This window comes from Pieris rapae, chromosome 2, assembly GCF_905147795.1.
Source record: "Pieris rapae chromosome 2, ilPieRapa1.1, whole genome shotgun sequence".
Lineage (NCBI taxonomy): Eukaryota > Metazoa > Arthropoda > Insecta > Lepidoptera > Pieridae > Pieris > Pieris rapae.
In genome coordinates this window covers 8,765,128-8,781,035 of record NC_059510.1, presented here as the reverse complement: position 1 = coordinate 8,781,035, position 15,908 = coordinate 8,765,128, and the positions used below count along the sequence as shown (strand labels likewise).

General features: G+C 32.2%; 3 protein-coding genes and 1 long non-coding RNA gene across 7 annotated transcripts; 2 read left to right on the top strand and 2 right to left on the bottom strand.

Moving 5' to 3' along the window:
• The first annotated feature begins 1,760 nt into the window (after positions 1-1,760).
• On the top strand, positions 1,761-3,275 carry LOC110991890. Its single transcript, XM_022257454.2, has 4 exons — positions 1,761-2,019; positions 2,087-2,242; positions 2,338-2,475; positions 2,833-3,275. Exons 1-4 carry the CDS (start codon positions 1,897-1,899, stop codon positions 3,139-3,141), a joined length of 726 nt encoding a protein of 241 aa, XP_022113146.1. The 5' UTR covers positions 1,761-1,896; the 3' UTR covers positions 3,142-3,275.
• LOC110991888 lies at positions 3,218-5,882 on the bottom strand. Of its 4 annotated transcripts, XM_022257450.2 has the most exons (5): positions 5,502-5,882; positions 5,194-5,412; positions 4,400-4,762; positions 3,768-4,325; positions 3,218-3,372 (listed from the first exon to the last, which is right to left on the bottom strand). In XM_022257450.2, the coding sequence occupies exons 3-5, from the start codon at positions 4,748-4,750 to the stop codon at positions 3,304-3,306; spliced, it is 978 nt and encodes a 325-aa protein (XP_022113142.2). In that variant the 5' UTR covers positions 4,751-4,762; positions 5,194-5,412; positions 5,502-5,882; the 3' UTR covers positions 3,218-3,303. The 4 variants fall into 4 exon arrangements, with proteins under 4 accessions (XP_022113142.2, XP_022113143.2, XP_022113141.2 ...); XM_022257451.2 differs by lacking the exon at positions 5,194-5,412; XM_022257449.2 differs by lacking the exon at positions 5,194-5,412 and having other exon boundaries at positions 5,528-5,882.
• LOC123689880 lies at positions 5,878-7,494 on the top strand. The gene is made up of 2 exons (XR_006750752.1): positions 5,878-6,097; positions 6,825-7,494. It is a non-coding gene; the product is annotated as an uncharacterized LOC123689880 (long non-coding RNA).
• Positions 7,495-8,942: 1,448 nt separating this feature from the next.
• LOC110991889 (vesicular integral-membrane protein VIP36) lies at positions 8,943-11,909 on the bottom strand. The gene is made up of 6 exons (XM_022257452.2): positions 11,709-11,909; positions 11,517-11,632; positions 10,861-11,058; positions 10,498-10,660; positions 9,917-10,083; positions 8,943-9,168 (listed from the first exon to the last, which is right to left on the bottom strand). Exons 1-6 carry the CDS (start codon positions 11,833-11,835, stop codon positions 8,956-8,958), a joined length of 984 nt encoding a protein of 327 aa, XP_022113144.2. The 5' UTR covers positions 11,836-11,909; the 3' UTR covers positions 8,943-8,955.
• Between the last annotated feature and the right edge of the window lie 3,999 nt (positions 11,910-15,908).

The following is a 15,908-nucleotide window of genomic DNA, read 5'->3' as shown; positions in this document are numbered from 1 at the left end:
TAGTAATAATAAAATATTGGAATTTGTGCTGTTGATATACGAAAGTCAGAGAAACAAACAATAAAACATATCAAATTATTTCACATTTAAAGGTTGATAAGGATGACCTATATATGTAATGTGAACTAACTATATATATCCCCACTACTTTTGTTTATTATAAAAATTTAGATGACGGCCGTGTAGTGTCAAAAAACGTTGTTTTTTTTCAGGCACGTAGGCATTTCCAAGGAATCGAAGAAAATAATTAGTCATTATAGCAAAACAAGTATTATTAGTCTCTTTCGCCGTGTTCAGTTTAGGTTCTGTGTCATGATTAGGATTTGTAAGTAAAAACTGTAACGACGGGTATGTATTTCTTTGTAAATAAATGAAATGAAATCGTTTATTTGCTTAGATTGTGGCACAATTAGATACATTAATTATAAAAATCCACACAATTTTATATTAATAAATGGGCTTCCAAATGTCATATAAATTATATAATGTCATATAATACAAACATGAACATAATGTCATAATAATAGGAAAGTTAAGTTATTTGGAATTGGTGTCAAACTTATTATCTAGATACTAATACATAATAACGATAAGTGGCGCTACAACCTTTTTAAATCCGAGCCTCAGATTTCTGAACCTGTTTCATGAGCATTTAAACCTAATAGGCAGGTAGGTGATTACCCTCCTGTGTCATGCGTCCAGATACACGCCACCGACTTTTTTGAGTCTAAGGCGAGCCGGTTTCCTCACGATGTTTTCCTTTTCCGTTCGAGAAATTATTGTTAAATGCGCACGTGGAATAAAACTCTATGAAACAAAACAGTCTACAATCAATGGCAGTAAGCATTATTATTTGACGAGGTAGCGTAAGCACACACCAGTAAGTATTGATAATACATATTAAACGGCTTTTATTCTTTAGATGTTTTTCTTATCAAGTATTTTTTAAATATTTCTGCGTCATGTCCTTTTCTCTGTTGTATATTATTCGTAAAAAATCGAGATAAAATTCTAAATATTGTGGCAAGGGAATGTCCAGCTAAGGGTGTAGCTAAGAAGATTAAACGAAAGCATTGAAGATGCTAAAGAATATATATTCTATTATAAAGGTGAAACAAAAGGAAGAAAACGAATGCTCTGGCCCTCGAAAATGAGCTAGCATTCATGAACAGTTTCTTTGAACGAGATACGGCGTGGACATAAAAATTACCGGACGGATGCAAAAAAGTTTTTTTTTACATCGGAATAAAGAATATGAAATCCTTCCAGGATGTTAGTATCCTCGATCAACAGCAATTATCAATTGATAACGAATAGAGAAACATAAAGAAAATGTTAAAGGTTTCTTTTCTGACAGATTTGATTATAGCAATAATGAGGAAAATATGATTAGAGGCTTTTGGTGAGAAAGGACTAAAAGCTTAATATTAGTTCTTAAAGTATACACTATAATATAGCTGTGAAGGTCCTTAAATTTATTATCTTAGAAATATTTAAAGTTTAATTTAACCATAAAGGTCTTAAATAACCCTAAGCAGATATTTTTTGTCAGCTTTGATATAAACACGTTTTTTTTCTAAGTATTACGGGTTCTTTTTTTTATTAATTTTATGGCCTGGCAATTTATTTGTTTTTGTTCGTGTTATACAACAAGACGTATACTGTCATTGCCTTTTGTTACTATATATTTTATCTGTGGTAATATTATTAAACACATGACATATCTAATATCTTACTGATCTGTGGCTCTCCGTTTTCCACAAGCCAAATATATGTCATACTAGTTAAGCACTTGTAAATAAACAGTATAACTTTTAAAAGTTCATGAAACTAATCTGCAATTATCAATAACCCTTTAATATATATATTTAAGTATTTATTTATTTTTTGCTGAGAATGCAGTGTGAGATTGTTGTGCGGTTCGCGCGGCTTAAAGATCTGGAAAAAAGACGTGAACTCATACAAAACAACTATTCTATTAACTTTTGGGATGCATTTTTGTTTTTCTTCTTTCAAGAGGTGAGTCTATAAGTGTTAAAATATGGTCTAGTTGTCAAGTTATAAAATAATAAAACTTCATGTTTAGTTAACATTAGAGTTATGCGTGCTGGGAGCGGCGGTGCTTTTTATATTCTGCGGCGTGTCCGCTGTTGCCTGCGCCGCTCTGTTGCCAGCTGCAGCTGCAGTCGTTGCGGCTGCGGTTCTGCTCTACCGCTACGGTTTGGCGCTCAAACATGCACAGGTACTTAAAAACTGCTATAAGCCCAGAAACACTTGTAAATATAATTTTTTTAACAATAAACTTAAATTACTCTTTAAAAATATATTTTTTTTTAGAATGTATCTAGTGAATTGTATGGTCTTGTAGCAGAGGCCCATGGCTCTTTGTTGCCACCAGGAAACAAGTCTCTGCCAACCAGGATAAATTTAACTGAAAATGAAGATAAATCCTCTCTGTCTTCTCAGCATGGACATGTATGTATTTATGGTGTTAATTGTTTCTACTAGAATCCAAATAGTGTTAATTATTACTAGAAAAAAATTATTGTATACAAGGTATTTGGTGGGCTATAATTATTTACCAACTTAATATTTATTTCTGTTACCTCAATATATAATTCTATGAAAGAATAAATTGTTTAAGTTATAATAATTTAGCTTAATTTTAGTTGACACATTTTTAGTTTAATTTTTTTGTTAAATCCAATAAGAATAAAATTCTGCTGATTAATTAACCGCATGGGAAAAATTGAGTTGTTTGGGAAATGGGAAACTTGTTACAATTTTCCATCATTTGTATTGAGTCATGTTTTATTATATATTATGTTACAGATAGTGGGCACTGTGAGTGTTTTAGAGTTCCAAGGAGTAGCAGCTAGTGGGTGGGTAGAGGGACTGTCAGTGATAAATGAATGGCGGAGGCATGGCATCGGTACAGCTTTGACAGGAGCAGCGCGACGAGCTGCCGCAGTTCGCGGTCTGCAGTCACTTGAGTGTGCTTTGTCGCACTTACAGCCTTCTGCTAGACGCTTGCTGCATTCTGCTGGATGGGAATGCCGGGGCTCATATGAGCGTCGCCTTGCAGGGGCTGCACTTACCCTGCCAGTGCTACGCCTAGGCACTGATCTGCCCCTTGCTTAACCATTCTTCTATCTACAGTCATTACTCACTTACTGCCACTGTATGTTGACTCAACTATGTGATATTATATTATAAGAATGAAACTTTAATTTGTTTAAATTTTATTAATAAAGTATGTATGTATTTTAAATGTATCTTCATTTTGTTAACAACCAACAATGGTTAAGAGTCTATTGTTGGTAAGTTGTTCACTTCGAAAAGTATCTGTAATCTTGAAGCTGCTACCTGGATCTGTAAATATGCATACATATAATGCAATTTGTATTATTTATAACTAAAATACTATAGATCAGAGTAAAATAAAGAAAAATGGTTTTTTCTATAAATATACTGCTGCGCAACAGTTTTATAACCATAACAAGTTGTCAGCGGTGACAGGCTTGCATTATTTTCACAATATATATATTTGCATTGCTTATGTTCATTAGGTGTGATTTAGGATTCTAATGGTGGAAGACCTGTTACAAATTGGTCTGGTAGTTTAAGAGCCTATTCAAAGCAAACAAAGAATCAATTCTTTCCTCTATAGTATTAGTAAAGATAATAGCATTATTTTAAAATGTACAGGTGGAATGATGGTTAAGTATTTATCAGATAAATGTACACATATATTTAAATGGTTTTACCTGAAGATAGTCTGGGGACTGTCGCAAAGGTAGGACAGGTGCCTGCATTGAGAGGGCTAACAGATCCCGCAGTGCCTTAAGGTCACCAATTTCAGGTTCAGCATGAAGTGCTACCCGCCCTGCCACCATCAGCGCAGCATGGCGTTCCTCTGCATTTAGTTCACACCACACAGATCGTAGTCGTCCACACACGACACTTACGGTCAGGGCAGGCGTGGTAAGTGAGTTACTCCAAGGCGCTAGTGCATCCATAGCAGCAGCCAGAAGGCGGCTAGAAAGGTACCTCTGTCCTGAAGTATGTCCCCATACTGCATCACTGGCTTCAACTAAAGCATGAGGTTCTTGCAGGGCTGTGATCAGTGCACCTGCTACTGTTTCTACTACAAACGGCGGTGCCAGCTTTAGCAGCTCTGACAGCACAGCATTTGAACCACAAGGCTGAGGGCCATTCCACATACTAGATGCACACAACCAACAACATAAAACTATAGTATCTTCATTTTGTAACAAGTTATCACTCTTTTTATTTTTTATGCACTGCCTGATATCTAATACTATCTGAAATCAATTCAATTTTTAATAGAAGCCGTTTATGTGACAATAGGGGTAGCAAATGTTTACTGTAATCTTACTTGATTTAAAGTACTTAAAATGAGCTCCTTATCATTACTTTCTAGTAGAAGTGCAGAATAGTTTAACAGGGACAGGTCATAGGCCTGCAATACAGAGGCACCAAGCAATAAGCGCAACAAGGCATTAGGAGTTGGAGCAAGAACAGCATGCTGCACAAATTGCTCTACATGTAGTGCCTCAACAGCTGTAGTAAGTGAAGCTTCACTTTCTGAGCCACTTGAGTTACTTCCTTGCCTGACTAACTGGCGTTTATAATTCAGTTTCTCAAATTGTGAGCTTAGATCTTGAAGCTCTTGCATACACTCCTGCTCTCTTGCTCTTTGTGATGCCAAGATATCAGCAGAGGGCATAGAGAAGTCTCCCTAGAAACCAAGAATAATTTAAGACAAAACAATATTACTTATTTAACCTTTAGAACACAATATATACTAATATCTATTTATTAACACTTACATCAATAGTAAGTATTAAATATTAGGGAGGCATTAAATGGAATGATAACTAACAACCTATCTCTTCCAGGCATCTTTATTGGAAAGGAAAAAGAACTACAAACTTACTTATAATTAAATAAATAAATAAATAAACATTAAAGTGAAAGAAGTACATAAGTAACTAAATTTAAAAAAAATGAAATTACAAATAACAATGTACATATTATATAAATCAATTATGTACTAATGCAAACAAAAACTAAGGCTTATCTTACGGTTCATAATTAAACAATTAATATGTAAATATAAGTAGCTTATTATGAGATTGAAGGAGGGTTTATGATTTTCCTTAGGCTTACTTTACAAATCCAATATATGATCAAATTTACAAATTCCAAATATAAATCTGTAGCATGGATTTTTCAGTGCTTGAGATGGATTCACTTGTTAAATTGAAAATAATCATTTTCTCGTGTATGAAGACAAAGTACTAAGGAAGTTACAGTTGTTGCGACAAACGATGACATTATTTTGTGTATTTAGCTTCCCCATAACATACTACTGTATTTATAATTATTCTGTAAATCCTTAAATATCAGGCTGTTCTCAATCAAATAATAAAGTTATTACAACTTTCATCATATCGGAATATTCGAATACTATTTACCTCATTAAAAGATAAATATTACCCACCGACGTTTTACTATTGTCATTAAATAATATTGTAGGTAATTCCTCACTATCTTCGTCTGACATTGTATTATATTATAATCAGCTTAAATCTGAGATTTTATTAACGAAGTATATAGAATGTACAATCATTTACTTTAAAAACAAAGTTCCGTACACCGTTTAGTAAAGTACCGAAAACCAATAGCAAAAGCATTTGTCAAGTGTCAGCACTCAGCACCTCCACAGACCACAACACGTGTGTCAGTGTGGTCTGTGACATGGAAGTTTCTTACTCACTGGCATCTGGTGACTAACTGACTAATTTGTCGTTGGCACAAGAAGTTGGCATAAAGGGTTCGTCTCGTTACCAAGCCATAAAATTAGAAAAAAAGTACTAAGTAAGCAATAAGCATAGACTACGATGTAATATATTATATAGGTCACACACAGTAAGCAGATTACGCACTAGGCAGTAGCCACCACAGAACACTATTACTACTAGCGAGAAAGAACGACATCATAGTAAAAAAATGCATACACCACCGCAGTTAATGCCATCGGTACTATCGTCTGGCGCGAGAATTTAAAATGGTATGTAAGTATAGAATTCTAAGCAATAATTTCACGTAGAGAAATAAAAAATGTGTAACAATTTTATTAAAGTACACTAATTAAATTAATAATGTTAATATCACAACTCAAAAACTCAATATAGCACAGTAAGTCTCCGTCTCGTTAATGTTGATATCACAACAAAACCGTCAATATCGCACACTTAGAGTCTCTATCTCGGTAAAATGTTGATATCACAACACAAAAGCGTCTTGAATTTTGCCTTGGAGTCTCTTCGTAATTGATGAATATACAGTAAAATTTGCTTTTTTGCAGTAGCTCTCTTTTCGGCTATATACGTTAATTCAAACACTGAACTTTTGTAAATGAACGAGCGATAGAAAAGAAACAGCCAAACGATTTTAAGATGTTCACTTCACAAGTCACAACTTTATTATTTTATACAAAGTGTTATTATTAAAGAAAAACCTGAAGTCCCTTGAAAAAAAATAGTATTTTTTTTTATGAGTTAAGTACCCAGTGTAGCTTTATATTACAATAAATTTAATAGATAGCCATTATTATAGTAAAATAATATGTCTGTAGATACTGATGTTATTTACATTAATGACAAGAAAAAAACCCATTAAAAGTTTACTAACATTCAATAATTTTAACTAACAACATAGCAGATATTTATTCAATCAGGTATTGATCTGGATATAGCAGATTGCTTTTTTTGAAGTGCGCTTTCTCATTTTTGCAGATATTGTCAGTGTTGGCATTAGCTGAAGCTGATACGAAAGCTGACGGACTGTGGTAGCCACGGCTATCGGCCGGACATCTTTATGTATGTTCAATCGAGTTAAAAATATACGCCCTCCCCTCTACCAATTTAAAACATGAAATTTAACAACATCTGAATCGTGGCTCTGGTGATGATAAAAACATGAAAATTAGTATTTTATAAAATATTAAAAAACACTTTATTGTAACACACAAACATATAACGCACAATTACACATAGGTATAGAACATTATTTTCACTTCTTAAGAAGAATTACATAGAAGTTGTTTAGATACAATTTAATGGTTGCATGTTATTTGGCAATAAATAAAAACTTAATTACTTTTTTTTTGTTTAGGGTTACAATAAAATAATAAATTAGAAGGAACTCACATTATCTTTGCAACAGTATTCACATAAACTCTAGTCTATTATGAAACCGTAATTCAGAGTGGGAATATTCAACATGTTTTACAGAATAAAGTAGTATAACAAATGTCACATTAAGGTTGAGCAATGTAGGATATAAATAGATATAAGGAATTTCTTTAAAATCTATGTTAAAAGCTCTTAACAGTTAAAATGAATATTTCACACTGAAAGTGTTAGATCCTTTATGAATTTACACAAACAAATGTAACACATTATTCACTTGTTAAATTGAAAAGCTCCTTCAAACTTATTTTCTTGTGTATGGGGGACAACTATGCTACTATAGTTATTGTAAGAGTAGTAATATATTCATTAAAGGATTCCCTTAGAAATTGTTACAATGTTTAGAAAATATTATGATGACTATAAACATAATTACTAAATTACTCTAGTAATATGTTAAAGTTCCTAAATAAATGTAACATTGTCACAGGCAAAAGTTTGAAATCAATGTACCATAACTCTATTTTAACAAAATTTGATATGATATTTAATTTATATATAAAATTATTGCATCATAATTATTGTTAATTTTATTATAAATCTATATATTAGCTTAATATGTTAAGCCGTGAACTAAAATACAAAACACTTCACAAGCAGTGTAAAGCCAGTAAAGTTTTTAAAGTTTTAGAAATGAATTTGTACTTATTACCAAGTATATGCTTAAGACGGCTTAACATACCCTAATTCATCCGTTTCTTTAATTAAACATCTAAATTGTTCCCTATTACAACTAAACATATAACTAACACTTAATTTGGCTTTGACAATAAAAAAATACAGTGAATGTTTTCTTTTCAAATTGTGACAAATAAATGTGACTTTTTTTAAAATAATAAAAAATGTTGGTTTGCATCTGAATAAAAAAAAATAGAAAGCAAATATAGTGTTAAATTATATAAAGCTGTTTATAATAAACATCATAATATAAACAGCTACATCATAAGGACACATATAAAAACATCATTGACTTGAATAAATAAAATGGTTTTTTTTAAATATCTTATATAAAGTTTAATTTGTTAATCGAGTTTAGATTTTTAAACAACGCCAGTTTTGATGTACCTTTTATTATTTAATTTTAATATTATCAACGCAACATCTCCCACCAAAATAGGATTCATTAAACAAATTTTGCAACATTTATAATTTTTTAGTCTATATTCTAGAAAGTTGAAAGATCAGCACATAGTATAGTACAAACATGAAATTATAATCGAGACGGTATAATTACAATGCTTAATATCACTGTAGATCTTACAGAACAGTTACTACATAAACGATTTGACATTTTAGGAAATAAAGTAACCTTAAACTGCAGCCAAAGGCTCAATTTATCCCAACCCAACCTTATTTATCAATTTCTTATAACCCAAATCTAAACCCTTTCGCCACTGAATAAATATTTTTACCGAATTTATCTCTTAACCCGGTTCTAGTCAAATACCACCATAACATGTGTATGGTGGATTAAATATAGGAGACCTAACTCCAATTGGCAGGTTATACAAAAAATTAAATTGTATATTATTTGAAGACAGGTTATTTATAAAAAGAGGATGATTATATTCGTTGAGTCTATGAGGAACCAAGTAAATAGTATTAGGGGGACAGCAAGAATTTTGAAAAATAAAATTGTATCGTTTCTTGAACAACGAAAGTAGCAATTACAGTATCAATAAAGTCGTTTTCGAGCGTTTTCCTGCCTCTTTTGATACCACATAATTCCACAGACAACCAGCACTATAATAATAATGGCTACAAACATCATCCAAAGGAATGTTTTGACACCTGACATGGCTGGTTTTTCATCTTCAACGCGCTCCCTCGGTGCATCGAAGGTCGCGGCTGATGGGACTATTTGCGATCGATCCTCGTTTTGGTTTTGCTGAAGAAATTGAATATACATACAAATAATTTTAGTATATTGAATATTGATAATAAAAAAAATTACATAGTTACGATTGTATAAAGGTGTTATAATTTTAATTTCTATATCCCTTATGATATAAGGATATTAAAAATCAATGTATAATAATAAAATTAAGCGTGAATTTATGAAGCAATCAATTAAGCCGCGAGTGCTTTAATTATTAAGGCGGATTACATAACATTGTACAATTACCGTATATAAATAAACATACATGGTATGTATGGAGGCAAACCGGCAGGGGGCTCACAAGTGCGTTGCCGGGCTTTTTTAGAATTGATACGCTCTGTTTTTACAGACGAATGAGTCGAATTTGTTCTTAAATACATAATTCTACTAGCGCAAATTAAGAAATTAAATTTTTGCTTAACAGCTAGGCTACAATTTTATTTCTTTAGTCAAGTTACATTCTCGTGGGACAAACATAATAGAAGTTATATAAATACTGAAATAAATAATCTACATTATAATCTAGTTAATTAAATTAAAACATGATATTGCAAACATAGGTGTTCTTCATTATGTAAAATTCCTTTGTGCGTGAATATGCGAACTTACGATTGTACCACAATAATATTTTTGCAATACATTATTATTGTTGATTGTATATAAAAAGTGTAAAAAAGGGAATATAAAATTCATATATTTATATTATCTAAAATGGTTCTACATTATTTTGCTAAAAAAATTTGGAAAAGATACTTACAGACTCCAGTAGGTCAAGCTCATACATCTTGACAGCAATGATGTCATGGTTGTCACTCAGGTCTCCGGTGGTAGCAGATGCCCCAAAGTAGTACCCCGTGGGTAACAAAATGTTTTCAATGCGAAAGCATTCTTTCCAAGCATTTTTACCCTCTAGGTCTGTTGCAACTGTAAAAATATTTTGCAAATATTGTCTATAATGAGATTATGTTAAGGTTTTTATTATTGACTAAAACTAATAGACAACCTGGTCAGTTATTATAGAGTTTGATAGTAGCAATCAAAAATACATTTTATCATTTGATATTACTTATCTTCAACTAATTGCAATGCTAGCTGGGTGTCCAAGTTCAGAACAAATAGCGTTCAAATTAATTAATAATAATTATTTGCCTTTAATGTCAATATTGTTTAAACATCAATTATGATTACGATATTTCAATAGCTTGTGGTATGTGGTATATCATATAAGTTGCAACAATATTTTCCAATTATTATAAAGATCACCTTATAAAAATCTGATGACTGAGTAAAATTTACCTGTAACAGATTTTCCTAATTAGGTATTTATATTTGTCTCACCTACAAGTGTGTCATCCTTGTATATAATGGAAATGTATGTATCATGGTTGTAGTTACGGAACTTAGCTTCACAGCCTGCCACTTGGGTATGGGTTCCATCTCTGTCGTGGTCATAGTGCATGGACCCATTATTCACCATTGCAGAGATGTATGGGTGCTGGTGCTGTATAAAAATTTATCTATCAAGGATTGTATTTAACAAAATAATAATTTCTTCATCATAATATGTACATATATAAATAACACTACTTGGTGAAACAGACTCTGATGTGTGAATAATCATAAAAGTGTGCCCCATGCAATGTGGAGATGTTAAAGTACATATATAACAAAAATCTAGATCAGATTTATCATAAAACATACATTGTGTGCACCATTGTGATTGCTGTAGGTATCCAAGACAATAGCCAGACCACTGAAGTAGTCCTTGCTACCAAACACAGGCCCATTTTGCATGCGGTCCTTGACATACCAGATTACAAAGCCATCTCCAAATAGATCTTTGCCTTTGCCATGTACTTTGAATTGTACTTGCAAGTCCCAATTTCTGGTCTGACATGGCTGAAATATAAATTTTTATTATGAAAACTACCATGTTCAATAACTTTTTAATTTAATGTTAAAGAAGGTACATTTTATCTTTGCTCTTACAACTTAGGTCGTATTTTAAGAAAGGTATAATTAGCTAGATTTTTGGATTTACTTTTTTATAACTTCCGAAAGTGAACAGGTTTTTATTTACAATATTCAATGAAGGTCAAATGAAATTACAATGAAAGTCAATGTTTTATTTTGGCTCCAAGGTTTTTCATTGCCAAATAATTGATTTTGTATTTTAATGTTGAACAAAGAACATGTACTATTCACATAGCATACTTGATTACAATGTAATGTTTTCAATACAAAATGTTTAATATGTAACAGGCCCATTATTAAACAAAAATAACAATATAAGGATGCAAATACCATATATTGATATATTACATCTTGTATCATACTTTATTATTCTTAATACTCACATGTGTATTCCATATAGCTCCTGATTTTGATTGCAAATCGGGAGTAAGCCGTACATAATTCGACGTAACTATTGTGCTACCCAAAAAGTCCCAGTATGGCAACGCCATACCACTTCCTATAATAGATTAATTCAATTTATTTCACATCAAATTGCACCAAGAAGTTTTTATTCGCAACCTCAGGTCACTCACCTTGATAGGGTTTTGTAAGAGAATGCTCTCTCCTGATATAATCTTGTGTATTCCATTCTGCTAGTATTGGAGCTACGAATAGAGAGAGTAGAATAATCTTTCCACTTAAATTCTTTTTACTAGACATTTTAAAAACAGTCGGCACTACGGTAAGCCGCTTAACCACATAAACCTAAACAATGACTGAGTTCAGAATCTGTCAAGCTTGACAGACCACCTCCAAATCATGAAACATTGAAAATGGATGCCAATATTTGCAAAGAATAAGGCCTATGTCTAAATGTCGTTATCCTATTTATATTTTTTGTGTTACAACGCTCGACATTATATAGTTTATGAAAACCTACTAAAATTATTTATGTAAGCGTTAAAATATCTTAATCACTGCCATTACCGTGGATAACTGCTAACGTACACATGCACACTGTAACTTGCAGATGGCGCTGATATAAGTAGGTAATTGTTAGATTTTACTTAAGTCGAATGATGTCTTTTCAATTATTATTATCATGTATGGAACCTATCAATAAAATTCGTTTTAGTAAGTAAATTGTTATTCTTCAGAGGAACTTTATTTTAAATTATTTTTGACTTTTGACCATAAATTTTTATTTTTTTATATTATTGAATTAGTTAGGTACATCTTAAGTATCTTTCTTAATCTTACTACTGTATCTTGAATTTGAAATTAGCATCGATTCTAAATTAGGGGTTATTCTTGCTACCATCATTACTTGTACCTCTCTAAAAATATCCTCGAATTTTTTAATTTAATGGTAAAAACAATTGGAGCATTAAAGATGTGTGTTTGTTGTCTAATTAAGAATTCATGTTATTTGTTTAATAAAACCTTTAAAGGAATGCGCAGTCTTTATGCATTGATATAACACAATTAATTGATTGAGTAAGAATTAAACAACAACGATAGAAAAATCTATCGACTAAAAACCGACGGTATAACAAACGTGAACCGTCAAAACTACCAGGCGTCTATAAATCAACATAGGTAACTATTTTGGCTTCCAAACATTCAATAAAAACTAATCTCGAACATTGCGAGGGAACGAGAGGCGCTTATCTGTTTGAATCCCCGTCTCTCTCAGCACGTCAGTTGACAAGCACTGGGTGAACGAACCTTGAGAGTTTACTGGGCTAAAAGTTGAATGTACCTCCGTTCGCGGATATAACCAAGAGATAGCGACTTTACCATATACACTTTTCGCGGTGCTAGTTTGAAGAGACTCTTATTTTATATAGAATTATAAGCGCCATAAACGGGCTACAGAGTCGATATTCCATTGCACGGCACGTGAGTTTCTGTCGTTCTAGAATGCAACGCCAAGTTTCTCACGAGTACTTCTACAAAGACAAGAGTGTTGTGAGACGAGAATGTAGATAGGGATGTTGCAGTTGTGTGAGTGTCTAAGGTTGCTGTAGTCTTGAAAATAATTTCGCGGTCAGATCGCGCTGGTGGGTTCACATAGCGTGAACCACCTGTGTCTGTTGTGCGCCTGGTTATTTATATCTAAGAGCGATCTATGTACTATATCTATGTGTATAGTATGCGTAAGTAGCGATATTAGCTATCAAGATATCTTAATCGACGTTGCAGGACGTACTTTTGCTTAGTTTAATCGACTTAGGTCCTCACATCATATTTTTGATGCAATAACTATATTAATGATCATTTTAATGTGTTACCAACGAAACAAAAGGAATTTTTGCTTTCCTGAAATCAAGCACGCATTAAATAATATATTAACCGACAATGCAGTTACCATAAATACAGACTTTATTACACAAAAATGTAAGTGTTCATAGTCTGACTTAAATTATTTTTATTATTTTCCAACTTTGGCGAACTTCATCAGCAAGAAGGGGTCCTATAAGGGAGAAATTATATATAGACTTCTGCGCAAGCAGTGCAGTAGCGAAAGGTGTGTGGGGATGAGGCTTCGAGAAGTGGATGCACATGCCCAAACTAAAATCCTCTGCCACGATTCGCATACTGGGCACTTATCGCCCTAATTCGTATAACGCAAATATGAATATATTTTTACTATGTATAAGCATTTAGCTATAAGTTTTTTCATTTTTTTTAAATTTAATCCTGACAAATTGTTACAAACACCTTGCCTTAAAGTAATAAATCTAAGTGATGCAAAAATTGCAATAGTTGTGTATATAGGAACAGCTCGTACAATTTATAGTCTCATGAAATTATCATTTTCATGAAACGCCAACTTTTTTATGAAGTCATTAAGTCAGATCAACGATAAATGAAGCTTAAGGATACATAACAATTTTTCTCACCATTCGTCTGTCTGAAATGTAATTAAAAATGTCTCCTACACAATAGAACTTGCATTTACTATGAAGGCTGAAAATTATAGGAATCGTATTAACAGCTTAATACAATCTCCATATAAGCTAGCGTGTCTATTCTTAGTTTCAGGTAAGATGACCAAAATTGCAGATTTCCTTTCACCCCGGATGGCATTGATCTCAGTTTTGAACAGTTACGCTCAGACTGTAGTTTCATGCACATGGCAACAGAGGTCAACGTACTGACATCCCGTCTAATTCACAATTAATTAATTGAAACTTGAATCAAAACGATTCGTTTCCGTAGTCAATAAATGATTAATACTGATTTGGTGTCCAACTCGTCAAATTTTATTGATTTGACATATTTATTGTTGATATAAAAGTACATTCACCTTTATTGGTTCTTGATCTTGGAGAAACCGAGCGAAATTAGTTTTAGCTGATTTTTAAGTTATTCGTTTTATATTTCTTTTCTGATAATACCTAGATCCACCTCTGGGAGTAGGAAAACATGTCTCAGTTATTATGAGAAAGCCTTCGTCAAATCGTATTCGGCTCGGTTAACGTTGAAGCAAATAATACAAAAAAGGGTACTATGTATTACCAACGTAGTACCCACTTAGAATAACGAAGTATATATGCTATTATATAAACTTCTATATTTGAAACGAACACTCGGTTTGTTAATTTAGTTTTGTTTCATAGAACTTTCATACGCATTTGTTATTATAGTTGAACCAAAAATATGTAATTATTATATTTACTTAATGTAGTTTTTAAAATTAACATCGACTCTTTTACAAACCCCTCATTAAACACCAATTTTAAATTCCCTACATCCTCATATTCAGTTGATTTGTGTCTATGCAAGTCAAAATTCTTCAGGCTATAGGAAGTAAATGTCGTTCTGGCTATGGACGGGCAATCATAAAGTGTATGATAGAGATTAGTCGCAGCTAATTTCAGTGTAAAACCGATTAGCGATAAGGAACTGATCGGGCCTGCTGTTCATAATCTGTGCTGGGATACAAAGTATGGATTTATAGAGCCACCGCACAACTTGTTTATGAGTTTTATAGTGTCCTCATAAATTCTGATTATTACAGAATGCGATTTATATGCGTAGGCCTACGAGAGAATGTGAATAGTTGCGTTTGATTAGAGACATATTTTTCTTCAAGAATCACGGAAGTTTTTCAGGATTTCTTAGACATTAGTATTTTTGCCAGTAATACTTTGCTTTAAATCTAGTTTTAACGCGTGTGTTTAGTAAGTAGTCCGTTATAAATTATTATTTTTTAAACTTTGCACACTTAATTTACGATCCCAGTGTACTATATTGTACAGTACCTGTATTTTTCAGAACATTCGTATGTAAAAACATAAATGTAGTTTTTAGGAAGATTTTTTTACTATAAATTGAAACTTTTTGGTTATAAATCTGTCCTGATCTTTGCAACAGATACATAAAAAGAGTATTAAGAATATCCATTAAGAATAGAGTTAAATCACTTGCATCAAGAGCCCACCCCACATTCACACCCTCACGAACATACACAAACTTTCACACTAACACACAGCACAGACGAATTAGGTATTATGTATTTAGTATTGTTTATACATATATCCTTTCATAAATATTTGAATATATTATGTATTCCATCTTTGGCAATATGTTTAGTTTAATTATTTTTCTTGTATATAATTTATGTTCGCTGTAGGAATAAGAAATAAATTAATAAACATTAGTTAGCGAATCAAATGTTTATCCACTGAGTGGGATATACCTAGTCAAAGTAATTTAATTTAATTTATTTTAATAAGCAAAACCTCGGTTTCTAACTAGTTACATTACTAAAGAGGGCAATGTTA

What these genes read in the sequence shown, in the direction of transcription:
- LOC110991890 (XM_022257454.2), top strand. Translation starts at nt 1,897, where the DNA reads ATGCAGTGTGAGATTGTTGTGCGGTTCGCGCGGCTTAAAGATCTGGAA. An exon ending in TGTTTTTCTTCTTTCAAGAG is followed by an intron (nt 2,020 to 2,086) that starts GTGAGTCTATAA and finishes CTTCATGTTTAG; the next exon opens with TTAACATTAGAGTTATGCGT. An exon ending in TGGCGCTCAAACATGCACAG is followed by an intron (nt 2,243 to 2,337) that starts GTACTTAAAAAC and finishes ATTTTTTTTTAG; the next exon opens with AATGTATCTAGTGAATTGTA.
- LOC110991889 (XM_022257452.2), bottom strand. Translation starts at nt 11,835, where the DNA reads ATGTCTAGTAAAAAGAATTTAAGTGGAAAGATTATTCTACTCTCTCTA. An exon ending in GAGCTATATGGAATACACAT is followed by an intron (nt 11,059 to 11,516) that starts GTGAGTATTAAG and finishes TTTATATTTCAG; the next exon opens with CCATGTCAGACCAGAAATTG. An exon ending in ATCACAATGGTGCACACAAT is followed by an intron (nt 10,661 to 10,860) that starts GTATGTTTTATG and finishes ATTTTTATACAG; the next exon opens with CACCAGCACCCATACATCTC.
- LOC110991888 (XM_022257449.2), bottom strand. Translation starts at nt 5,590, where the DNA reads ATGTCAGACGAAGATAGTGAGGAATTACCTACAATATTATTTAATGAC. An exon ending in TTTTAAGTACTTTAAATCAA is followed by an intron (nt 4,326 to 4,399) that starts GTAAGATTACAG and finishes AATTGATTTCAG; the next exon opens with ATAGTATTAGATATCAGGCA. An exon ending in AGTCCCCAGACTATCTTCAG is followed by an intron (nt 3,373 to 3,767) that starts GTAAAACCATTT and finishes GCATATTTACAG; the next exon opens with ATCCAGGTAGCAGCTTCAAG.